The sequence below is a fragment of the Suncus etruscus genome, chromosome 1 (genome assembly GCF_024139225.1).
Source record: "Suncus etruscus isolate mSunEtr1 chromosome 1, mSunEtr1.pri.cur, whole genome shotgun sequence".
NCBI lineage: Eukaryota > Metazoa > Chordata > Mammalia > Eulipotyphla > Soricidae > Suncus > Suncus etruscus.
In genome coordinates, this window is record NC_064848.1 from 157,006,079 (window position 1) to 157,032,027 (window position 25,949).

General features: G+C 46.8%; 2 protein-coding genes and 1 non-coding gene across 3 annotated transcripts in view; 2 read left to right on the top strand and 1 right to left on the bottom strand.

The window, feature by feature from the left end:
- Positions 1 to 6,033, top strand: part of NCBP3 (nuclear cap binding subunit 3) — a 43,800-nt gene extending 37,767 nt beyond the window's left edge. The window contains exons 11-14 of the mRNA XM_049782652.1: positions 1,100 to 1,254; positions 3,408 to 3,569; positions 4,891 to 5,053; positions 5,532 to 6,033. Of these exons, the coding sequence (XP_049638609.1) occupies positions 1,100 to 1,254; positions 3,408 to 3,569; positions 4,891 to 5,053; positions 5,532 to 5,697 (646 nt within the window). The 3' untranslated portion in view covers positions 5,698 to 6,033. The remainder of the gene's footprint in view (positions 1 to 1,099; positions 1,255 to 3,407; positions 3,570 to 4,890; positions 5,054 to 5,531) is intronic.
- Positions 6,034 to 18,742: 12,709 nt separating this feature from the next.
- ITGAE (integrin subunit alpha E) overlaps positions 18,743 to 25,949 on the top strand; it is a 65,601-nt gene continuing 58,394 nt past the window's right edge. Inside the window, exon 1 of the mRNA XM_049787521.1 lies at positions 18,743 to 18,800. Within this exon, the coding sequence (XP_049643478.1) occupies positions 18,743 to 18,800 (58 nt within the window). The remainder of the gene's footprint in view (positions 18,801 to 25,949) is intronic.
- Positions 22,729 to 22,847, bottom strand: LOC126028827 (5S ribosomal RNA). Its single transcript, XR_007502531.1, has one exon. It is a non-coding gene; the product is annotated as a 5S ribosomal RNA (ribosomal RNA).

Here is a 25,949-nt window from a genome sequence, read left to right on the forward strand (position 1 = left end):
ACTTAAAGATTTTGACCACCTGCTTTTTTTTTTTCAACTATATGTACTTCATTGTTTGGAAGTCTCATGATTTAAGCAAACAGTCTCTTCATGGGCCTTTTCTGGATTTTTGGTAGTTTTGTGTCATGTATTTAATTCTTCGAAGTCCTGTGATATATGCATATTTTAAATTGTAGTAACCATTTCTTCTGGAGAGGTTTTACTCACGTTACTCCCTATTATCTGCATTCTCACCAACCTTAGGTATGTATCATTACTCTAAGTTTTGCTAACTTCACAAGCAAAATAATAGAGTTCTTTCAGTGTGCATTTATTTGCTAACTAGTCAGGCTAAGCAGTTTCCCGAGGGTAGATAGCATATATATATACCTCAAAGGTTTGGGATCTAAGTGTATTCTTTCTCAGTGTTCTTTTTTTTTTGTTTTTGTTTTTGTTTTTGTTTTTGGGCCACACCCAGCGCTGCTCAGGGGTTACTCCTGGTTGTCTGCTCAGAAATAGTTCCTGGCAGGCACGGGGGACCATATGGGACACTGGGATTCGAACCAACCACCCCTGCTTCTGGATAGGCTGCTTGCAAGGCAAACACCGCTGTGCTATCTCTCCAGGCCCTCTCAGTGTTCTTGATGGTGTGGAGAATGGAAGTAGTATGGCTTTGTTCACATGCTTTTAGCTTTTGGAGTTTCTTCTCCAAATTGGGGGCAAAATTCAGTCAGAATTATGCCAGTTCCTAGCCAGATTGTAGATCCTGTTGACAGAGTCTGCCCACCGAAGAGGATGTCGGCCAGGGGATGTAGCTTTGTGAGAAAGAGCACATGCCTCACATGGGCACAAGGCTCTTGGTTCCAGCCCTGGCACTGAAAAGACTGATTTATACTAATGACTCTGTTACCTCTGACAGCCAACTCACAACAGGTATTTAAAACCTTTGTAAGTCTCTACTTACTCTTTGTCCCAGAAGAAGGGTCCTCTGGACCTATGATTGCTCCCATGGAAGCCCTTGAAGACTCAAGAACAGGGTCTCGCTCCAGCAAAGGGGCTGATCACCCCATGGTTTAAGTTGCTAATTGTCACCTCTCCTGCCCCATGCTCTTCTTCAAAGGAACTCCATGAGGGCAGATACTCTTTCTACAAGCAATATCAAAAACAGAATTGGAAACAAATTACCCACCGAGAAGTTTGCAGATGTCCGACATCTGTTAGATGAAAAACGTCAGCACACACGGCTACGGCAACCAGGCAGCGGGACTAAATCAGGTATTGCTGTTTAGTTTGCTGCTTCAGAAAACATCTTGTGGCATTTTATATGTAAATGATTATAGGAACACCATGTTGTATGAATACTTAAGAATTAGGACTATAGTCTGGAGAGCTAGTGTAGGAGGAAAGGCCTTTCACATGCCAACCCTGGTCTGAGTCTTGGCACCACACAAGTACCACCAGGGGTCACTCCTGAGTGCAGAGTCAGAGATAACCCTGAGCACCGCTGGTTATGGCCCAAACCCACCCTTCCCCCTAATAGAATTTGGGTTAAATAATGTTTTAATGTGAAAACGGTGAATTTAGTAGGTATATGAATATTCCTGCTACATGTGTCCAGTGGTAGTTCCTAAGAGTGTTAGATATAGTTGGGAGGGGGTTGTGTACCTTCTACTACTTCTCTTGGAGGTCAGTAAGTATAAGGCTGAGGGAACTGAGAGGAGGAAGGGCCACTGGGTAATTGGTGGCAAGTGTCTTAGAGAAGGTGGTGATGAAGTGATGTAGGGAACAAGCCTAATTGTTTTGGAATGGAAAATGGTGTGATCTTCTATTTAGAAAAATAACTAGGGGTCTGTGTAAGGTGAGGTAAACAAGGGCTTGCACTAATCAGGGAGATGGAATGAGCTGGAAAGTCAAACCTTACAGAGGAAGAAAACTTGACACTGAGGTGAGGGAAGAAGGAAGGGCATGGAGCAGGTCAGATGGGGTGCTGCTCTCTGAGAAAATATGGATAAGGGGAGAAGATACAGGAAGAGAATGGGGAAAGACTCAGTATAGTGACATACTACTAAACATTTCTTCTTGTTAGTGGGAATTCAGGAAGTCCAGTAGATTGGAGGTATAACAATTCGGCTTGAGACATCTTGAAACTTTTGATTTTTGTTTGTTTGTTTGTTTTGGGGGCTACACCCAGTGACACTCAGGGGTTACTTCTGGCTATGCGCTCAGAAATCGCTCCTGGCTTGGGGGACCATATGGGACTCTGGGGGTTTGAACCCCAGTCCATCATAGGTTAGCACATGCAAGGCAGATGCCCTATAGCTTGCACCACCATTCCGGCCCCCATTTTTGCCACTTTTAACGGGATCTCGTTTTTTGTTTGTTTGTTTGTTTTTTGGTTTTTTGGTCATACCCGGCAGGCAGCGCTCAGGGGTTACTCCTGGCTCTATGCTCAGAAATTGCTCCTGGCATGCTCAGGGGACCATATGGGATGCTGGGACTTGAACCACCGAACTTCTGCATGCAAGGCAAATACTTTACCTCCATGCTATCTCTCCGGTCCCTTAACAAGATCTCTTGTCTCTTGTTCAACATAAAATTGTATGGAGGGGCCAGAGCAGTGGCACTGAGGGTAAGGTAAGCCTTGCCAGCGCTAGCCTAGGATGGACCACTGTTCGATCCCCTGGCGTCCCACATGGTTCTCCAAGCCAGGAGCTATTTCTGAGCCCATAGCCAGGAGTAAACCCTGAGCGTCACCAGGTGTGGCCCCAAAACAAAAACAAAAACAAAAAAAAAATTGTATTGAGAACATTTTTTGGTGGGGGCCAAAATCTGAACTCAGACCCAGGCTGATGAGGCTGTGTGGTTGTGTCCACCAGACAGACTGGGACCCACCTCAAGGGCCCCATGATTCTCTGGCGTGTCAGGGGAGGAGTATCAGTGCTCAGGGCTTATTTAATTCTGGCTCTGCCCTCAGGGATCACTTCTGGTGGGCATACAGGATGCCAGAGATTGAACCCAGATCTGCTGCATGTAAGGCAAGCACCCTACCCTTTGTATTATCTCTGCCCTCTATTGAGAATTTATAAGTTCAAGATTGTGACTTTTAGCCCGAGGGAACTTGTGTTATTTATTATCTGAAGCATTTGTAAATTATTTAGCCTGCTTGTTTCTACTAAAAAGACAAAGCAGTTGATTTTACCTCAGAAATTTCTTTCTGGTATAATTGACCTAGGCTTTTCCATTTGAGAGCCATTCTGTCTGAATTTTCTTAGTGGAATTCAGACTGATCGCATAGGCCACATGCAGAGGCCTGTATTTTATAGAGCCCTGAGACCTCTCATGGGGAGGTAAGGCCTTGGGTCCCTGGGAAAGTTCAAATACAAAGCATATAAACTTGGCCATGCAAAACTTTTCTCCCCTTTTTCTAGATATACGTCAGCGGTTAGGAAAAAGACCCTATTCTCCAGAAAAGTCCTCTGGCAGTAACTCAGTGGTTCGTAGAGAGGCCTTCTCAGATGTACATAGTAGGCTCGGTGTGCCCAGGCAAGACATCAAAGGCCTCTACTCTGACACCCGGGAGAAGAAATCAGGTTGGTAACAGAGAATTGGTAGGGTGGGTGGAAATTGGGTGAGAGGAGAGAACAGTGAATGAAGCACATAAAGTTTCTTAGCAGAAAGCAGGAAAATAGCACATGCCATAAATAAATGAATCTCCTCTTTCAGTATCATCAATCAGTATCATCATCGTCGTCATGATAGCAGCATTATGGAGCTAATAGAAAAAGGTCTCAGCTGCATTTTTCTGCTTAGCACAGATACTGGCTGTTCCATGTGTATACACTATTTTCTATTCTTTGTATATATCTAGTTTTCTTTCCATAAGGTTTTTTTTTTTTTTTTTACCACATTGTTACATTCTTTTTTTGTTGTTTTGTTTTGTTTTGTTTTTGGGCCACACCCTGTGACGCTCAGGGGTTACTCCTGGCTATGCGCTCAGAAGTTGCTCCTGGCTTCTTGGGGGACCATATGGGACGCCGGGGGATCGAACCGAGGTCCGTCCTAGGCTAGCGCAGGCAAGGCAGGCACCTTACCTCCAGCGCCACCGCCCGGCCCCCAACCTTTTCTTTTTTTTTTTTTTTTTTTTTTTTTTTTGGTTTTTGGGCCACACCCGGTGACGCTCAGGGGTTACTCCTGGCTATGCGCTCAGAAGTCGCTCCTGGCTTGGGGGACCATATGGGACACCGGGGGATCGAACCATGGTCCGTCCTAGGCTAGCGCAGGCAAGGCAGGCACCTTACCTTTAGCGCCACCGCCCGGCCGTTACATTCTTAAATGTATAACTATACTGTGAAATTCTAAGTACATATTTTCTTTTTTTTTTGGTTTTTGGGCCACACCCGGCAGTGCTCAGGGGTTACTCCTGGCTGTCTGCTCAGAAATAGCTCCTGGCAGGCACGGGGGACCATATGGGATACCGGGATTCGAACCAACCACCTTTGGTCCTGGATTGGCTGCTTGCAAGGCAAACGCCGCTGTGCTATCTCTCCGGGCCCCATATTTTCTATTTTTTAGTTAGTAATGTAATGAATGGCTATTGGGCAGAAACCCTAGAACTTCAACATGTTGTGGGCCAGTTTGTTTGCAGGATTAGCTGCTGGAGCCGTTATGAGGATGAATGGCCCCTGGCTGAGTAAGGGGCACACAGCAGACAGGCAGCTTGAGTAGAAGCAGTCTCCTGGTGCTTTTGGTGTGGTGGGCACATGTATGTCCCTTAGCTGTAAAAATTGCCCACTAGGTCCAGACGCCACAGTTTTAAGTGGGGACCATGGCCAGGGCAGTGAGGTCACCTGCACAGATTCTTGGTTTCTCAGCATTGATTGCCCTGCTGAAACTCCTTCTCACTCCCAACAGGTAGTTTATGGACTCGCTTAGGCTCTGCACCCAAGACCAAAGAGAAGAGCATGAAGAAAGTGGAACACAGGGCACCAGGCACTGAGGAAGACGACTCCGAGCTGCAAAGGGCATGGGGGGCTCTGATTAAGGAGAAAGAACAATCTCGCCAAAAGAAGAGCCGGTTAGATAACTTACCATCTCTCCAGATTGAAGTTAGTCGGGAAAGCAGCTCTGGTTCAGAGGCAGAGTCCTGATGTCCTGGGGGCCGGTGGCAGCTGCTCCCCAGCCTGACATTCTGGCATAGGGCACACATTCTGGATAGGGTGCACAGTAGGGACTCCCCATGTGGGAGTTGGCGCCCTTCCTGCTGTATCATGCAGGCACCCTCTATTCTTGCTACTTCAGCAAGAAATCTTAAGAATGTGATGTGTTTGGAAAGGCATCTATATCTATTTTGTTGCTGCAGAGTAAGAGCTCTGGGCCCTCAATTCTTTCCCCAGTCCCCCCACAAGCTTTACCCTTTCAGGAAAAGGCAGCCCTCCAGATTTTGTAGCGTTTTTTCTTAATATTTTTAATTGTGTCTTTTAAAAGAAATGTTTTACACAGTTCATCCAAAGAGCAGAGAACTGAACTTCTCACTATTGCCTTGGCCCTGACAGCTGTTCCCAGCACCCCTTTCCCAAGAAAAGTCAATTCCCAGGTGCTTATTGGACAGCCTTCGAGGGGGAAGATGAGGGAAGCTGCCAGCTCACCTTCCAGGGCCCTAGTGTGGGGGCCGGAGCTTATGGACCTGACCTCCGAGGCGCTCTTGTGCGGCCCAGGTAGATGCAGGCACAGCGGCGAGCGCTTCCCTTCCTCCCGTAAACCTCGTGATGGGTCTCTCAGTTCTCAGCTCCAAGTGAAGATCAAGTTCAGTACTATGGGATTTTTAGGAACAAGAAAATAAACTGTGACTTCTGGATTTGGGGTGGATTTTTATGCTAGGGGTGGGGTCATGGGTTGTTAAGCAATTTTAAAGTCTGTATTATGTTTTAAAATAGTCATGATTTAAAAGTTTAAATTTTTAATTTTTATATGTGAAAATACTTCCTTTTGGCTACAAGGGAAGGTCAAGTGGTGTCTTCTAATGTGCTGTTGAATATATATTATATACTTTGGAAGAAGGCAAAGAAAAGAGTCTCATTATTTTTTAAATGACCCTAATTGTATAGTCTGTCTGTTGTAAATAGAGTTTGACTTGCTTCTTGGTCACCGTAGGAAGAGTCCATCCTTCTGCGATGGGATCCTGTTGCTTATTGTCACTTTAGAAGTGATGCGTTAGTATTTACTCCTTTGTCTTCAAATTCTGTCATCTAAAGTCATTCACCAAACTCATATAAGAACAGAAATTTTCGGGCCGGGCGGTGGCGCTGGAGGTAAGGTGCCTGCTTTACCTGCGCTAGCCTTGGACGGACCGCAGTTCGATCCCCCGGCGTCCCATATGGTCCCCCAAGCCAGGAGCGACTTCTGAGCACATAGCCAGGAGTAACCTCTGAGCGTCACCGGGTGTGGCCCAAAAACCAAAAAAAAAAAAAAGAACAGAAATTTTCATTCACTGTTCACAGTTCCTTTCCTATTGACTATGAATAGATTTGGTGTTTGGTTTTTTTGTTTGTTTGTTTGTTTTTGTCTGTTTTATCTTCCTGTCTGATATTTGTTTTGTTTGAAGTACTTAATGGCTATCTCTGTAAGCTTAGGAGCAGTGGTCCTCAAACTACGGCCCTCGGGCCACATATTGTATTTATTCCCATTTTGTTTCTTCACTTCTAAATAAGATATATGCAGTGTGCATAGAAATTTGTTCATAATTTTTGTTTTTACTATAATCTGGCCCTCCAACAGTCTGAAGGACAGTGAACTGGCCCCCTGTTTAAAAAGTTTGAGGACCCCTGGTAGGGGTTCGATTTTGTAAGCCTGTCTTTGTTTTGCAGTGTCCAGCTTGGTGGTAGCAGGAAAGGCCAAGTGGCCTCAGAGCATAGTTTTGTGGTCCCTAGTATGCTGAGGAGTCTACTTTTCTCTTCCTTTACAACCATATGAGCCTGGGGTCAGAGAGAGAGTATGGTGGGTAGGTCAGTTGCCTTACATTGGCCACCCTCGGTTTGATCTCTGGCATTCCATATGGTCCCAAGCACTGCCAGGAATAATTCCTGAGTGCAGTCAGGAGTAAACCCTGAGCATCGCCAGGTGGGGACCCCCAAAAATAGTAAAAAAGAAAGATGGGGCCTGAGACTGTGATGCCTTTTCTCTTCCTACAAGGGTTGTGGGGATAAGTTGGTTCTGGTTTCTTTTTGTTGAGACCAGATGTTTCTGAGGTTGCTTGGCACTTCTGACCCTGTGAAGTCCAGAGCTAATAACCAGGTTCTTGGAGAGGACCCAAGTTGGGGTATTAGTAGAGTGAGAAGTGTCAGGTCCTGAGAGTTAGAGACTGGATCCTAGCCCCTGACCCAGAGTTGCTGGCTTCATTGATGCATCTCAGTGGTGATTCATGCTACCTATGGCAACAGGTACGAGTGAGGAGAGGGTCGAGAGACAGCTGAGAGTACGTGTGAGGTTCTTGACAGGGTTGTGCTTCCGTCCATCCAGTCTCTGGGTTTTCATTGTTCCCATTGATCCAGTGTTCAGGAAGCATTCTTTCTTACTTTTCCTGCCTCCCAGTATGGCAGGCCCATTAGTCACATGGTCTTTTAGCCATCACCACTCTCCTGCTAGAGGACAGGAAGACTTTTGGAAGGGTGGTGGTATAGGAACAAAACTGGGTCTGAGATTAGTCAACCAAGAACAGTACCTGCATCAACAGCTTTGTTGGTTTGTTGTTGTTTTGGAGGTGCTGGTGCTGAGGGCCATATGGGATGCCAGGGATTGAACCTGGGTTGGCCCTATGCAAAGGCAAGCGCTTACCCACTGGACACCTGCCTTGCAATTCTTCAATACACAGAACCCAGTAAAGTATCTTGAAACTTAAAGGGCAGGGCTGCGGTTGTAGTTCAGCAGCAGAGCACTTGCCTTGTATATGTGGTGCACCCTGGGTTTGACTTTCCCACCTCTCCACTTCCTCTCTCTCCTTTATCCCCTGCCCAATGAACGTCTGTTCCCAGCATATTTGCCTTTTTATCTCTTACTCTCCAGTCACACTTGGCTACTTAGATCTTGCAGCCTCTTACCCATGCCCTGAATGCCTGGGCCCTCTTGGGTTTGGCAGTGAGGAGGGATAGGCAGGAGAGTCCCCTGGCAGACAACTCTGTAGATTCTTACCTAGACATTCCTTCTACAGGTGGGCTGCACACCCAACACGTGTGAGGTTCTGAGTAGTTTGACTGCTTGATAATTACAGATCCCTTGTTTTTGTTTCTCCCTCTCCCAAGAGAAACCAGCTCCATAGGCGGACATATGGCGCTCACCTCCAGTTCTCCTGATTCCAGAAACTTCTGCTTTCAGTGTGATTCATTTTCTTCCTCTCTATCCCTGTAGCAGTTTCCTCAGCTGCTCTCTGCCCTGTTCTTTTCATTCAGCACACTTCAGTCGAGGCCTGCATTTGTTGTTAGGTTTACTGAGATGAAATTCACACACCCTACAGCCCACCCCTTCAGAGTGTGTGTGCGCACAGAGATCAGGATGCTGGAGCAGTTCCCATCGTGAGGCTCTGAGTTTGATCTATGGCACAGCTGGGGCCTCTGTCATCACTATACAAGCCCTGGTGCCCCTTTCTTGCATCATCAACAGGTCCGAACACTGTACTGCCTGTCTTGAGCAGTGCTGGCTATGAACCTTTTAAAAATAGATGAGATGTACACTTTTATAGCTGCTAATATATTTATTAAATGCATTCACAATCAATTTGGGGTTTTTGTCATCAAGAATCCAGTGCCCGTTATCAGTCATTCCTTTTCCTGCTGGCCCACCACAGCTTCAGTCCCTATGGTTTTGCCTGGTGGCAACATTTCATATGAATGAAGTGGTGCATGTTGTAACTCTTAGTGACAATCTTCCCCCAAACACTTTATATCTGTGGCATATCATATATTATCACTTTTATTTCTTTTCATGACTGAATAACAGTCTGGTGTGTTCATTCACTAGTTCATGGGCATTGGGTTTCCAACTTTTGGCTGCTATGAGTCACGCTGCTATGAACACTCATGTACAGGTTTTTGTGTAGCTGGACATTTTTTAAACACTTTTTGTTTTTGTTTTGGGGCCACACCCAGCGGTGCTCAGGGGGTTACTCCTGGCTCTGCTTAGAAATTACTCCTGGCAGGCTCGGGTGACCATATGGGATGCCAGGGGTTGAATCCGGGTCCGTCCCAGGTTGGCAGCATGCAAAGCAAACACCCCACTGCTGTCTGTCACTCCAGCCCCTCATTTTTGCAACTTTTTATTGTGTGTGTGATTTTGGGGCCACACCCCGTGGTGCTGGGATTATTCCTGACTCTGCGCTCAGAAATCACTCCTGGCAGGCTCAGGGGACCATATGGGTTGCCAGGGATCGAACCTGGGTCTGTCCTGAATTGGCAGTGTGCAAGGCAAGTGCCTACTGCTGTGCTATACTCTGGCTCCATTTTTGTAACTTTTGAGTTGTTTCCTGGAGTTGAGTTGTTGGGTCATATCATAGGTTGGTCTTTAGCCTTTTGAGATACTGCCAAACCTTTTACCCAAGGGGAACATTTTCGAAATTCAGTTTTTTGAGTGTTTCAGTTTTTCCACATCATCCACTCTTGTTATTTTCCAGTGAGTCAATTATCTTATTTTGATTTGGATCTGCAGTTCTCTGATGACTAGATGTTCAGTATTTTTGTGTGTGTGTGTGTTTTAAGAGGAGGCGATCAAACCCAGTGCTTTGTGCTTGCTAGGCTTGTCTCAGTCCTTCAAGCTATCTCCCCAGGTCAGAATGAACTTTCCTAGGAAAGGTCTTCCTTTCGTTTTGCTTTCAATCTTTCTATGAGGTCACTAATGTTCTTAAAATAAATTCTTAACACCCTAGCCTCTTTTTTTCCATTCTCCCCTGCCATCTATTTACTATTTCTCTAGACTCATCTTGATCTCATCAGCCTTCCAGAATCTGCCCAAGTTTGTTTCTCTGTCTGAAGTCCCCCACCCACCTCAGCCTTGCCCCTTTTTCCTTTATCTTCAAGAGCTTAGAAACCATTCCAGAAGATTACTTTTTAACTTCCAGAGTTAAGGCCCTCTCTATGGCCACAAGATTGCCTCAAAGTAATCATGTTTCTCCTGGAGTTAGGTTGTAGAACCAGGCTATAGGTAAGAATTGAGTGTAATTAGAATGTCATTCAGCAGCCCTGAGAAAGACACCATCTTGGAAAACTGCACCAAAAACAGCTTGACTGGTGTCTGCTGGAAGCGCATTTAAAGCTTGGCTTCTGGTTTGAGCACTAAACCAGGTAAAGTGGCTGGCCTGCTCATACCTGTCAGGGCTATGTTGTGCAGAAACACTTTTTGTTTTCTTCTTGTTTTGGGGGTCACATCCGCCCCTGCCCAGGGTTTATTCCTGGTTCTACACCCAGAAATCACTCCCAGCAGTGCTAGGAGGATTATATGGGATGCCAGGGATTGAATCTGAATTGGCTGCATGCAAAGCAGGTGCCCTACCTGCTATACTATCTCTTCAACCCCAGGAACACTTTTTTTAGGTGTTGGAATTATACTGACATAAAGAGCTCATTTGTGAACTTGGGATCTTAGATCAGCCATGGGTGTGGCTGAGGCTCAAGTTTTGCACAGGCCCACCTGCATGTCTGATAGTGTGTGGGCAGGTAAAATAGCTCAGGTGACTTAGAATTGTTTTTCCTTTCCCTGTCTTTTCTTTCTCTTTTAAAAAATGTTTTCCAGACATACCATTGTGTTAACCTAAGTGAAAGTGTGTATGATGCCAAATCTCTGTATTCACCTCCTCCTCAACCAGATCATCTTAACACTGGATTGTGATTCCCTGTTCCTTTGCTGTCTCTTTGCTAGACTGTGAGCTCCTGGAGAGCAGGGACCATACTTGGCTTGTTCTTGGGGGTTCCCAGTCCTAGCACCAGGCCTCACACGTGACAGATTCTTCAGGAATATCAGCCAGCTGCAAGAACTGCTTCATTCTCTTAAGACCCCTCCCTATTTTAAGCTATTTCTCATTTTTTCTGCTTTGTACTTTATTTTCATGTGTTCTAGCCTGTACGCTCCTAATGAGCAGGTGTCCTCATGCTTTTATCTCATTATTCTCCCACTAGGCCAGTCCAGAGTATGATGCCTATAAGGTGTTGGAGTACATGAATGGGCTATGATCCAGCCAAGCCCGCACTTCTGTCTACAGGCTTATCTAATTCTGAGGCCACCAGATTCAAAAAGAGAAAAATTAGGCAGAAATACATAAAGTGTACTTGTGTTTTTTAAATAATGACAATTATTAGACCTCCATAAAATTGTAATTTTGATGATCTGATCATATCTTGCTCGTTTCTATAAAGCATTGCCAGAGTCATGTATCTAGTTCAACATATATTTTTTTAGAAAACACGGTGAGAGGCTCAGAGTCTGTCCTGAGCTACTGGTCCCGCTGGTGAGGAAAGTGCAGGCAGCCCAAAGCCTGAAGAGAAACACTTGTTCCTGGGAATAGTTCTTTTGCTTAAAGCAGCATTCCAACTCTTAACAGCATTTTAAAATTATAGCAAAATGCTGGCTGGCAATTTGGAATAAAGTTAACAGCAAATCATGGCTTCACAGATTTAATTACTTCACAAATACATTTGATGCATAAGTATTTGCTTATAAATATATAACAAAAGTAGTTAAACCATTTCTTTTCAGAACTGAAAGGACAGAATGTTTTTGATAATTTTAAGAATAATCTACTTGCTTCCAAGCAGATTGTTATTGCATAATCTGATCTACAGCAATCTAGAACCTTTCTTACATGTTTATAAAATAAATCTTAGAATGAAAAAAAGATACTGTAGTTTTTTTAAAAAGTATAATTTCTCGGGGCCGGAGAGATGGCATGGAGGTAGGGTGTTTGCCTTGCATGCAAGATTCGAATCCCGGCATCACATATGGTCCCCTGAGCCTGCCAGGAGTGACCCCTGAGTGCTACCGGATGTGACCCCCCCCCCCAAAAAAAAAAAGTATAATTTCTCTGAATACTTGGATGTTCTGGAGAGCACTTACGGGAAATGCTAGCTCAAAAAGCCTATTCCAAACAGTTGTGAGGCTCAGGAGTGGGCCTTTGCTCTGCAGTGAATGCCAGTGAAAGCTGGTGCTCGCATCTGGGATGTGAGCAACATTCTACCTACCCAACTCAATAGCTAGTTCCACAGTCCTACCTTGGTGGAGACTTGCTGTAACTTGGGTGAGTACAGGGACCTACACATTTTGCAGGAGAGGAGAGGCCATTCTTAAGGTTGTTGTGATATATCCCTTTTGTCTCTGGGAAGCATTCCTGGCAGGGCCTGTGAGTAGGCAGCAGCGCTTCTGCTCAAGTGGATTGCCTTGTAGGGAGACTCAAAGAGGCCATCGGTGTAGCCCAGCACGAAAACATTTGCTGACATGAGAGGCCCTCGATTCAATCTCAGGTATAGGCTTTATCTAGTAAAGCCTACGCAGGTCCTTCCCCTCTGTTTCTCCGCCTGTCAATGAAAGGCTCAACAAAGATATCTTTAGTTTTTCTTCTAATGCTAATGCAATCTTTATTTTTATGATCCTTATTTCTATGTTCCTTATTTTTACTCTTTATTGTTGTAGGGGGTCAAAACCTGCCTCTGCTGGTGCAGGGTATGTAGTGGAGATCAAACCTAGGGCCTCAGACATGCTAGGCATGTGTTCTACACTCGAGCCACATGTGCAACCCAGCCTCTAGAGTCTGCTGTACTCTAGCATCATCAAGCATGTAAGTTGGACAAGGTGGAGATGTGGACAAGCAAGAGTCTCTTAGTTTGATGACTTAGTGAACACCCTTACCTCTCAGCCTTTCACTTGTAAAAGGACAAGGATTTCTCCCTTGCTTCCTTTCCACTAAGAATCCTTTCTCCCAACACACTCCTTGCTTTCTTTGGTAATTTAATGGCAGTGAGGGTTGGTTTTGGCCACACCTACGGTGCTCAGGGCTCAGATGCTATTCCTGACCTCAAGGCTCACTTCTGGTGGTGCTTAAAGACTATGTGGGGCTTAGAATTGATCCCGTGTCAGTCACTTCCAAAACAAGTACTGTAATCCCTATAGTGATGCTAGTGGGAGTCCCTGGAGTGACTTAATGAAGTAGGGAGGAAAGAGGAGGCAAGAAACTTGCTGCTTTCTCTCTGTCTATTTCTGCCCTTCCCAGGAATGGCTGGAGAGATCTAGGACTGTGAACCTTGATATTTAGGAAAGGAAAGTCAATCCAAGACCTTACCAAGTGCTTTTAGGTCCATGCCCTTTCAGAAAAATATTTCAGGACAAGATGATCGATGAAGTAAAAACACCTTATTTAGAAATTCTGAGGAAGGAGAGAGCCAGAGAGATAAAGAGAAATGTGCCCAAGAGAATACAGGCTTCTCTACAGGCAGAGCCGTAGTACACAGCCCAGTGTGAAAACTGAAAGTGCATATCTCGGGGCCGGGAAGGTGGCGCTAGAGGTAAGGTGTCTACCTTGCAAGCGCCAGCATAGGACGGACCGCTGTTCGATCCCCCGGTGTCCCATATGGTCCCCCCAAGCCAGGAGTGATTTCTGAGTGCTTAGCCAGGAGTAACCCCTGAGCATCAAATGGGTGTGGCCCAAAAACCAAAAAAAAAAAAAAAAACAACGAAAGTGCATATCTCAGGAGGGGAGATGCAGTGACATGCTCAGGCAATACCTGTGCACATGCTGGCTCCATGCTCAGGGATCATTCCTGATTGTGCTTGGGGGTTTTGGTGCTAGAAACCAAACCTAGGTTGGCTGCATGGAAGCCAAGCTCCTTAACCCTTATACCATCTGTCTGACCTCAACTCAGAAATCTTGCATATACTATGGTCCTGGGCTTCTTTTTTCCTCTGGTAGTAGGAAGAGGAATCTGGTACCTCTGTAGTACCCCTAGAGCTCCAAGTGTTGGCGTGGGGGAATCGCTGACTTCTGGGCAGTGGGAAAATGCTGCCCAGTGTTCTGAAACCAGCTTAAGCCTTTCATATGAACTTTATTGTGGTCTCACAGCAAATCCTCAGACATGGAACTTGACTTTTTTAGGCTGTTTCATTTCTCTGTTGGATATACACAGTATAAAAGAGGAGAATTGCAATTTCTTTTTTGTTTTGTTTTGTTTTGTTTTGTTTTTGGGCCACACCCGGCATTGCTCAGGGGTTACTCCTGGCTGTCTGCTCAGAAATAGCTCCTGGCAGGCACAAGGGACCATATGGGACACCGGGATTCGAACCAACCACCTTTAGTTCTGGATCGGCTGCTTGCAAGGCAAACGCCGTTGTGCTATCTCTCTGGGCCTGAGAATTGCAATTTCTTCTCAACCATTTGACATCCAGGCACTGTCCCTCATAGCAAATACTGTATCAGATTCATAGACATTGCAAAAATATTCTGTCATCGGATCATTGCAAAACTTTAACCAAGGAAGCTTCTGGAGTGTATTGTAGCAAAATAAAACCAAAATCAGCACGAGTGACTGTTCTAACACAGGGACACTTTGGGTTCTCCCTGGGCTAGAGAGTGAATATTAATATCTATATAAAATATAAATATACATACACACATATAAATATAGAAGGAATATAAATAGCAGCTAAAGGGCCAGAATAATATTACAGTAGAAGGGTGATTGCATACAGCCAGTCTTGGTTCAATCCCTGGCACTACCATATGGTCTCCTGACATCCAGGAGTGATCCCTGAGCACTGAGCCAGGATTAAACCATGAGCACAGCCAGGGATAGCCCCAAAACTAAAACAATGAAAACAGGTAAATGGCTGTGAAATAAAATGTGGAATTTAATTCCTTGGTTTCAGGGCTGGCCTCCCAAAGCTTCAGTTGCCTTGTTAATGCAACACTCACCAAGTTCAGCTGACTTCCAACCAGCTGGGCAGCAGGAGTGTAGAACTTCCTTCTTCCACAGATTCAGTCACAGACTCATTGTGAAATTAGTATATAAGTTAGTGTGTATGTTCTGGGGTGCTGGACTGACTCAAAGAGATGCCAGAGATTTACTGGTTTGCCTTTTTTTTTTTTTCCTTTGGTTTTTGGGCCACACCCGGTGACGCTCAGGGGTTACTCCTGTCTATGTGCTCAGAAGTCGCTCCTGGCTTGGGGAACCATATTGGACGCCGGGGGATCACACCTCGATCCGTCCTAGGCTAGCGCAGGCAAGGCAGGCACCTTACCTCTAGCGCCACCACATCAGCCCCTGAAGTTTGCTTCTTTTCCTGCTCCAGTGATCTGGAGCTGGACAGAGATGTTGGGTGATGGGTGCTGCTGTGGATGACAGACAGCAGCTGGGCTGAAATGCCAGAACTGTGTACCTGGGCCCCAGCAATCCACCACTTTTCATAGCTGGGCACTGGAGCAGGCTAACAGTTGTCTCAGGCCCCAGCCCCCACTGCTAAAAAGCCACAAGGTTTCTGTGGTCCGGTGTCTGCATGCTGCTGTCCCACTGTCTCCACCTCTTCTGCCTCCTGAGGGGAAGCAGAGCCCTAGAATCTACTATTGCTACCTCTGCACCTGCTACCATGGGACTCTTACATACTCTGCTCTGCATGACCAGTAAGTCGGCTTCACCCTAGCCTCATGATCTGCTGTGCATTTGGCACAGCTTTACCTGCCTGTCTCTGTGCCAGAGGACAGTGATGGTGTTGGGCGTGTCCGGGGAAGTGTCCTGGCCCTTGAGTCACACGTCAGGTTTTGGGTAGATTTCCAAGGCAGTTGACTGCTCACAGCCTGTGCCTTCATTGGGAACAGAACTTCCCACTCACCCCTGAAGCTATCCTCCCTCCCCACTTTAGGTCTTCTCCCTGGGGTCCCCTTAGTACAGATCCTCAGCTCTCAGTCATGTTTGTTCTGAGCTTGGAACCTGAAAGCTGACAATGCTCCCGTTATCCTGCAGATAATATCCCTTCTATTAAAAACATGGGTTCCCCTACAGATTGGGAACCCTTGCAAGACCGGAAAGGAGTGCATGTATGTATCTGGTAGAGGGGAGGGCTCTGGAGAAACCCTTTTGGGCAGTGCGGGAGCCTTTTACATGGGGGAGATGGGTGTAGGTGCTTCCTTTCCCCACTTGTCGAGGATCCCTTTGGCCTTTCGTCTCCCCTGGAAGCCAAGGATGCTGTTGGGCCAATCGAGACCTAAGTCTGTCTCTTGCCAAGACAAGAATGGGACTGAGTTTGGGAGGGGGGCTGGAGCCTGGTGGGGCCCCTGGAGTCATGGGGAGCATGGTGTTGAGCTGGGATGACTTGTCTGGGAAGTTTCCTCCTGCTCACAAATCTAACTATGAGAGACAACAAGTAGGTGGAAGCTCTGGGCTCCTAGGAGCTGGTTCTGCTTCGGTGCTAAGTAGAGCGAGCCAGTGAGTGCTTGCATCGAGTGCTCATCCTAAAAGAGTATTCACTTTATCCAGATACCCCAGGAGATCAGCTAAGCCTGCATAGGGCACTTTCAAAGCAGGCTATTTTTACTGTTTGATTTTTGGTTTTTGAAGTTTTTCAATAAAGCGAAATAATTTTGTTCATTGTTTGTTTTTGGTTTGGGGGCCAAAAAATCAGCAGTGCTCAGGGATTGGTAACCTGATTCTATGCTCAGGAATCATTCCTGCCAGGCTTGAGGAATCATTTGGAATGCTTGGGGATAGGACCCACCCAGGTCAGCCACGTGCAAGGCAAGTGCCCTCCCAGCTGTGCTATTTCTCTGGCCCTAAGCAAAATAATTTTTAGTTAAAGAAATTTAGAGAAAAAAGTTAGAGAAGATTTAGAGGGAAAGAGGGGGGAGGGAGAGAGAGAGAGAAAGGAGAGATGGGGAATGAGAGGAGAGGGAGGAAGGAGGGAGGAATACATGTTCAAGAAAGAACATGGACTTCTCCAGAGTGTAAAAAGCCTTTATTTTGTTTTTGACTACTACCAAGAGGTTTTGGGGGCTACTCTGGGCTCTATTCTCGGGGGTTGCTCTGACTGTGCTTGGTGCTTGGGGGCCTGTGGATTGTTGGGGTTTGAACCTGGTCTTTTGTATATAAAACATGTGTTCTGATTCTTTGAGTAAACCCTCTTCTTGAAAGGTGCATTTGGGGCATGTTTTGTTGTTGCTTCGCTTTTTGGGGGGCCACAACTGGCAGTGCTCAGAGATTTCTCCTGCTCTGCACTCAGAAATCACTCCTGGCAGGCTCGGGACTGCAAGGGATGCTGAGGATTGAACCTGGGTCACCGTGTGCAAGGCAAACACCCTACCTGCTGTACTGTTGCTCCAGCTCCATTGGGGCATGGTTTAATATTTGATATTTCAAGAGCATCAAAACAGAAATCACAGGAAGTCAAACCTTGATTGAACTTCCTTTTCTCATTTTACTGTTTAGACTTTATATTTTTGTTATAGAACAGAGAGGGTTCCACACTTTTAATGACTTGTGACTTTGATTCCCATCACCAAGACTATCCAGAGAAAATATTCAGGTGAGATTCTGACTCTCTTCCTCCCAGAGATGAGATGGAAGAACAGTGACCCTGATGAGACAAAAGGCTATCCAGGGTCTCAGCAAGGCCCCACAGATAGAACCACCAGCTTCTGTCCTGCTTCCTGGCTGTGGATATTCTAGGCCTGGGGACTGAACTTTGTGTCACTGTGGTTTCTGGAATGACCTGCCTTTACTTTTCCATTAGCACCTTTTCATTAGCCAATAATGTTTCTTGGATGTCTTCTGGCTTATTCTAAACATGGAGAGTGGAGAGCAAGATGAAGCAGACTTGCAAGCAAGCCTGTACATTTATCCCACAGCTGGGCTAGGTGATGGGAAGTGGGATGTGTTAGAGGGTAGGGTCCCAGACACTAGTTTGGGGGAGGAATTAGAGTTGGGTCAGCCATCAATGAACCAGTCCAAAAGAGCTTCCTGGAGAATGTGAGATTGGCTCACATTTATTTATTTATTTATTAGGTTTTTGGGTCACACCTGGCAGAGCTCAGGGGCTACTTCTGGCTCTTCTCTCAGAAATCGCTCCTGGCAGGCTAAGGGGACCATCTGGGATGCCGGGATTCAAACTACCATCCTTCTGCATGCAAGGCAAATGTTCTACCTCCATGCTATCTCTCTGGCCCTGATGTTTTGAGTTATTACTCGTTTTTTTGCAACACCCATCTGTGTTCAGGGGGTACTCCTGGCTCGTGCTAAGGGATCATTTCTGGCAAGGCTTGACGAACCCTATATGTTGCTGTGGATCGACCTTGGGTTGGCCTTGTGCACGACAGGTGCTTTACCTGCAGTGCTGCAGTCCTGCCCTGGCTCTGAAATTTTAGACTTGGGGAAAATCTAAGAAAGTGGCAAGAAAAATCTAAGGCCCTCACATCTGTGCTGCCCAGCACTCCCTCAGGGAGAAATAATTAAGAAACTGATCTGAGTTTACCTTCCCAGGCCTCTCACACTGGTGGTGTCACCTTTCCTCCTGTCCTTGTATAGCTACTGTCCTAGGGTGGTCTTCACCCTTACCCACTAAGATTACGGACACTCATGAGTCTAAGGTTGCTTCTACTTCCTCCAACTAAAGCACAATTAAAAGTGATGAAGGAGCCAGAAGATTAGGGTCTGTTGTCATCCCTGAGGCCCTGCAGGTCCGAGGTGGTAGAACAGGAAGGAGACAGCTGCTCTGTCTGTGAGTGTAGGGCCGATACACTTGAGTCCAAAGTGGCATGGACTGTGAGGAGGGTGGAGACAGGGACCACTTGCTGGTGGCAGGCAACTGGCTGTGTGAGTCTATCTAGGAAACTGTAGATGTAGAAGGTGCTGTGCTCTGGCCTTGCCGGTGGTCTCTGGACCACCAGGCTGCTTGGTTGTGAGGCAACACTATTCCTGTCCTGAGTGCCCTGATGAAGAGAAAAGTGATCTCCACTGAGGGTGAGAGTGTGGAGGCAGCAGAAATGTCCGAGAAGGATCTTGTTCAGTGGGCCAAGTGGGTGGGGAGCTGACCCATAGGAATCTGGCCTCCACAGCCTTGTCAGGGAGGGGGTGTGGGGGATGTTGAGGGGCACACAGATAGCCTGGTGTGGTGATAGGGAGGTGCTGATCCCAAGGACAGTACTGAGGGAGCTGATGCCTCAGCCTGAGGCAACAAGGTAGCAGTTGTGTGGTGCTGAGTCGGGGGGGGGGGGGGGGGGGCTGGGAGGCTGGTGTGAAGGTAAGAGACCTCAGAAGTTGCAAGTGGGCCCGGAGAGATAGCACAGCGGTGTTTGCCCTGCAATCAGCTGATCCAGGACCTAAGGAGGTTGGTTTGAATCCTGGTGTCCCATATGGTCCCCCGTGCCTGCCAGGAGCTATTTCTGAGTAGACAGCCACGAGTAATCCCTGAGCACCGCCGGGTGTGGCCCCAAAACCAAAAAAGAAAAAAAGAAGTTGAGAGTTTTATGGAAAGGGAAGAAAAGGTAGTTGATGAGACAGCCTCTGTGGCCCAGCTGTGTGTGTCAAAAACACAAAACAGAACTAAAAAGTGCTAGAAACTGGGCATGTGGCCCAGCCTTGCGTGTTTGAGGCTCCGGGACTGTTTCCCAGTACCACCAAAGGGGGATGGGGAGTTGGGGAAAGAGCTCAATGGGGGGCCCAGAGAGATAGCACAGCGGCTTTGTCTTGCAAGCAGCCGATCCAGGACCAAAGATGGTTGGTTCGAATCCTGGTGTCCCATATGGTCCCCCGTGCCTGCCAGGAGCTATTTCTGAGCAGATAGCCAGGAGTCACCCCTGAGCACCACCGGGTGTGGCCCAAAAACCAAAAAAAAAAAAAAAAGCTCAATGGGATAGAGCACATGCTTGCAGGAGCCCCAGGTTCTGTCCCTGCCATTACATGGCACTGCAGTCCTCTGAGTATCTCCAGAAAGGATGCCTGAGCACCAAGCTCAGTGTGGGTCCAAAGATCAAAAAAAGGGGGTGGGTGGGGGACCTATTGGGAAGGGTGGGTATAGGAGAACAAGACATTCAGGAAAAATATTTAGGAAGACATTTGGAAAAGCCATGGTGTTTAGCACAGGGCCTCACACAACCAGCCACAAGAGTCAGTCATTGTTGCTGGCAGGATCCAGTTTCTCCATAGGACAAAGCCATCGGCACCTTCTCTGTGACATGACCTCTCCCCAAGGTCTTTCTATGTGTCCTGGGTCTAGCCTCAGCATTGAGTTGTTTATATTCCTTTTTTTTTTTTTTGCAATTAGTGATAGACCTCAGGGCCTTGCTATCTGAGCACATCCCCATCCCTAAAAGTTAATGTTGGTTGGTTGTTTTTTTTATTTCTTTTTTTTTTTGGGGGGGGGTGTGTTCTCTAGTAAAGCCCAGGACCACCAAAGCCACATCTAGTGTGTTGGGGTGTCCATGTGGTGCTAGGGCTCAAACCCTAATCCGGGACCTTGTGTGAGCCCAATATGCACTCAAGATCTCTGAGCTAAGTCTGCGGCCTCCTAGTTATACAGAAGTTTTCTGTATCATTTGGGGGTGATATTCCTGCCACACCCCTGGCCTCCATATAAAGTACTGAGCTGGAAATTTGAGAGCTGCGTTTGGGAGCTGGATTTGATGCTGAGTGCAGGAAGATGGTGAGGAGCTGTGGTAGCTGGCAGGATGGAGGGTCTTGGTGTGACTCAGAGGCCCACCTACGTGTCTGAGGCAGGTCCGGGGGAGATAGACTGTGGGCTGTGGTGACAGACTGGTGCAGCTCTGACCTCCAGTGTGATAGCTTGGTGGGAGTGGGGGTGCCATGAGGTAGAGGGCAGGATTAGCAGAGAGAATGTGACAGAGTGAAGTTTGTGGTTAGGACACACTTAGTGTCAGCCAGCCTACCCACTCACCCACCCCACCCACACTAACTGACTTCAGTGTGTCAGCTAGGGGCTGGACAGTGCTGTTAGGCAGGAAAGTGAGGTAGAGGACAAGCTTCAGTAACTGGCTACACAAAAACTGTTCCCACTCTGTCTCCTCAGCATGTGGGAAGGGAAAGGGGGACCTGATGGAGGGATGGGCCCAAGCACAAGCCAAAGATCAGGAGATCAGGACATACTTGGGGCCAGAGCAATAGTGCAGTGGGTAAAGTGCTCGCCTTGCACATGGCCCACTCAGGTTCCATACTTGGCACCCCATAGAGGCCCCTGAGCACCACCAGGAGTAACCCCTGAATATCACCAGTGGGTGACCCAAATAAAAGAGATCAGGACCTACTAATCTTGGTGATTCTTGGTGGTTGGCATTAGCTGTGTCATAGCTGGTGGTGGCGGCAGGAAGACTCCACTCTTCCTGTACAGGAGCTGCTTGGCCTCATTACCAGCTCCCTACCAGCTTGCATACACCCAACCCCATTCCCTTACCCCTACACACACAGGGAGCTGGTGCTTCTGGGACACTGTGAACCTGCTTTTTCTACTTCCTTGTCCCTCAAGGCTGAAAGCTTTGGGTCAGCCAATGTGGGTCCCAGATGCAGATATTCAATGTACTGATGCCATGTTCTGGCAGGGGAAGGACTGCCCTCCTCACTTCTTCCTGCCCCTTGGGGTTCTGACAGCAAGAACTGTGAGTGTGAAGCAGAGTGGGGCAGGAAACAAGGTCTCTGCCCCCACCCTGACATTTCTAGGACACCACTGAGGGGCTGGCCCTGTGCTAAGCAGGGTTTCATGGTGGGGGACTGGGGTGTCCTGAATGACTCAGATCCCTTTATGGGAAAGACAGATTTAGTGACAGCTATCTTACCCAGACAGAATTTAGAAGTAGATGCAGACACCACAGGAGGCCAAAGGAGCACATTTAGGGAGCATATTCAGAAACATTTTTGGGAGAACACACAGGGAATGGTGGTGCATGAGAGATCAGTGCATGGGAGCCATCAAAATGCCCTCTGAGCAGACTGGACTTTTTAGGGGTTCCTGCCACTTATGCAGACTTTCCATGGAAGGAAAATGCCCTGTGGTCCTCTCACCCACCTGTCCTGTTCCGGTTGCTCAGCCCCAGCCTTACCTAGTGGCTCCATCTGCACAGCCCTGGGTTTCTGACTTTTTCCTACTTCACTAGAATAGTTTGCACACATAATTTTCCCTGCCCTTCCATTAGTGTTTGTTTTGTTTAGTTTGGGGCCACAAAAAGAAAGTGCTAAGCTGTTACTCCTGGCTCTACTGAGGAATCACTCATGGTGGGGCTTGGAGGGACAATATGCAATGCATATTGCATTGGTGGGGACTGAACCAGCATTGGCCACATTCAAGGCAAAAGCTTTACCCACTTCCTATTGTATTTGGGACTCTTGACTTTCCTGACATGCCCAGCATTAAGGTGGAACACTGCTGAGTAAGGTAAGCCCTCATTCCTACAAATTTCTATTATTGGCTATATCCTAGGTCAGATTAGTTTGGGGGGTTGGGATCAGAGAGATAGCACAGTGGTAGAACACTTGCCTGGCATACTGTCTGCCTGGTTCAATCTCCATTATTCCATATAGTCCCCCGAGCCTTCCAGGAGTGACTCTTGAGTACAAAGCCATGAATAACTCTTGAGTACTGCTGGGTCTGTGCTCAGGGATTGCTCCCAGCTGTGTTTGGGCAACCATGTGGAACTGGGGATCAAACCTAGACAGGCAAGGCAATTAATTACTATAACCACATCCAATCTCTTCCTACATATTTTTTTTCTCTTTTCTTTTTCTTTTTTTTTTTAGCCTACAGCACCCAGTATTCCCAGGCAGTCTCCCATCCAAGTACTAACCAGGCCCGACCCTGCTTAGCTTCCGAGATCAGATGAGATTGGGCGTGTTCAGGGTGGTATGGCCATAGACCTTTCTACACATTTTTTGTTGTTTTAGGGCCGCACTGGTGGTGCTCAGGTTCTGCTCTCAGAAATTACTTTTAGTGGTCTTTGGGGGAGCATATTGAATTCTAGGGATTGACCCGGGGCTGCTGTGTGAAAGGCAAATGCCCTACCGACTGTACTATTATTCTGGACTTTCCCATACATTTTAATGGAAGAATAATGATGCATTCTATCCAACTTAATGCTCAAACTATGTTTACTAATGGAAAAGATTTTTACTTGGCCAACTTAAAAAAAATTAAGTTTATGGGCCCGGAGAGATAGTACAGTGGCGTTTGCCTTGCAAGCAGCCGAGCCAGGACCAAAGGTGGTTGGTTCGAATCCCGGTGTCCCATATGGTCCCCCATGCCTGCCAGGAGCTATTTCTGAGCAGACAGCCAGGAGTAACCCCTGAGCACCGCCGGGTGTGGCCCAAAAACCAAAAAAAAAAAAAAAAAAATTAAGTTTATATTGAGATCAGCAAACAGGGAGCTTTTCTTGCATATAACAGACCTCATGATTTGATCTCCAGCATTATGTATAGTCCCCTGAGTACTGTTAGGAGTGTGAGCATAGAGGGGAGTTGTCCCTGAGCAGCCCTAAAAACAGCTGAGTGTAGCTCTAAAATAAAAATAATTTATAATTAAAAACAGTCATTTAGGGGCCGGGCGGTGGCGCAAGAGGTAAGGTGCCTGCCTTACCTGCGCTAGCCTTGGACAGGACCGCGGTTCGATCCCCCGGCGTCCCATAAGGTCCCCCAAGCCAGGAGCGACTTCTGAGCACATAGCCAAGAGTAACCCCTGAGCATCACCGGGTGTGGCCCAAAAACCAAAAACCAAAAAAAAAAAAAACAGTCATTTAGGGGCCGGAGAGATAGCATGGAGGTAGGGCGGTTGCTTTGCATGCAGAAGAATAGTGGTTTGAATCCCGGCATTCCTTATGGTCCCCCAAGCCTGCCAGGAGCGATTTCTGAGCATAGCATAGAGCCAGGAGTAACCCCTGAGCACTGCTGGGTGTGACCCAAAAAACAAACAAAAAACAAAATAAAACAAAAAATGGTCATTTAAGTGTGACATATAGTTTACATCATTAAATATATTGTGTAAATTAAGCTTTATTTCTCTAAAGAAGGCAGTACAAATTTAAGGGAGATGGAGGATGGGTGAGGTACATTTTTCTTTCTTATTGTTTCACCCCTGTCCTGATCCCCCCCCCCCACTTCCCTCTCTGTCCTGATTTCAACCTTTTGGGAAATTAGGGATATCTTGCAGTCAATTCACTTTATTAAAAAAAAATAAAACTAGGGGCCAGCGAGATGGCACTAGAGGCAAGTTGTCTGCCTTGCAAGCGCTAGCCAAGGAAGGACTGCGGTTCAATCCCCTGGCATCCCATATGGTCCCCCCAAGCCAGGGGCAATTTCTGAGCGCTTAGCCAGGAGTAACCCCTGAGCATCAAATGGATGTGGCCCGAAAACCCAAAAAATAAATAAATAAAATAAAATAAAACTACAAGCATGGAGAAATTTCTTTCTTTCCTTTTTGGCGGGGTGGGGGGGAGTGCACACCTGGTTGTGCTCAGATATTGCTCCTGGTAGGCTCAGGGGACCATATGGGATGCTCGGCATCAAATCCGGGTCTATCCTGGGTCAGCAGCATGCAAGGCAAACACCTTTACCACTATGCTATCACTCCGGCCCCATGGAGAAATTTCTTGAGAGCAAAAGAAATATTACATCTGAAAGTACACAGGGAAAGACCAGGGGGAACAACTGGCTTTTGGGTGAACAGCTTGCTGTGTGAGTTTCTGGCCTGCTATTCCTTCCCAACTGTGTGTGGATTATTTCCTGTGTCAGAATTGCTGCTGAACCTGCATCTCCTGTCCTACCCTGACTTGGGGCATGGGGATTCCTCTCTCTCTCTCTGTCTGTCTGTCTGTCTCTCTCTCTCTCTTCCTCTCTCTCTTCCTCTCTCTCTGTCTGTCTCTGTCTCTCTTTTCTCTCTCCTCTCTCTCATCTCTCTCCTCTCTCATCTCTCCTTTCTCTCTGTCTGTCTCTGTCTCTCTTCTCTCTCCTCTCTCTCCTCTCTCCTCTCTCTCTGTCTCTCTCTGTCTCTCTCTGTCTCTGTCTCTCTGTCTCTCTGTCTCTCTGTCTCTCTGTCTCTGTCTCTGTCTCTGTCTCTCTCTCTCTCTCTCTCTCTCTCTCTCTCTCTCTCTATTGTGGAATACACAATCCACCATTTCGCACCTTGCAAATGGCCAACCCAGGTTTGATTCCTAACACCATTTATGGTCTCCTGAGTCCTGCCAAGAGTAATCCCTGAGTGCAGAGGCAGGAATAAGCCCTGAGCACATCTGGGTATAATCCAAAATAATCACATGCGTGCATAACAGACACACAAAAACAACAGGGAAGTAGTGAGTGTCCTCTGCAAATTACAGAATAATAGAAAATGCTGGCCAATGGACCAGAGCAATAACACAGTGATAGTGCGTTTGCCTTGCACTCGGCTTATTCAGGACGGACCTCAGTTCAGTCCTTGATGTCGCATATGGTCCCCCCAAGCCAGGAGCGATTTCTGAGCACATAGCCAGGAGTAACCCCTAAACATCACTGGATGTGTCCACAAACAAACAAGCAAAATAAAAAACAAAAACAAACAAAGAAAATGCTGGCCTGCATATGCAAGCCATAGCACGTCGCCAGCATTTTCATGTTCCCTAAGACCTTGGCATAGTAAGTAAATTGCTGTTTTTGCCTGAAATGTGGTTTCATAATATTATTCTATGTTACATGTTCAATTGGTATATTTGGGAATTAAAAACTCATTATAGGGGCCAGAGAGATAGCATGGAGGTAAGGCATTTGCCTTTCATGCAGGACGATGTTTCGAATCCCAGCATCTCATATGGTCCCCCGAGCCTGCCAGGAGCGATTTCTGAGTGTGGAGCCAGGAGTAACCCCTGAGCGCTGCCGGGTGTGACCCAAAAACCAAAAACCAAATAAAAAAAGTCATTGTACTGGGCCGCAGTGATAGCACAGTGGTAGGGGTTTTTCCTTGCATGCTGCCAACCAGATTCAATCCCCGGCATC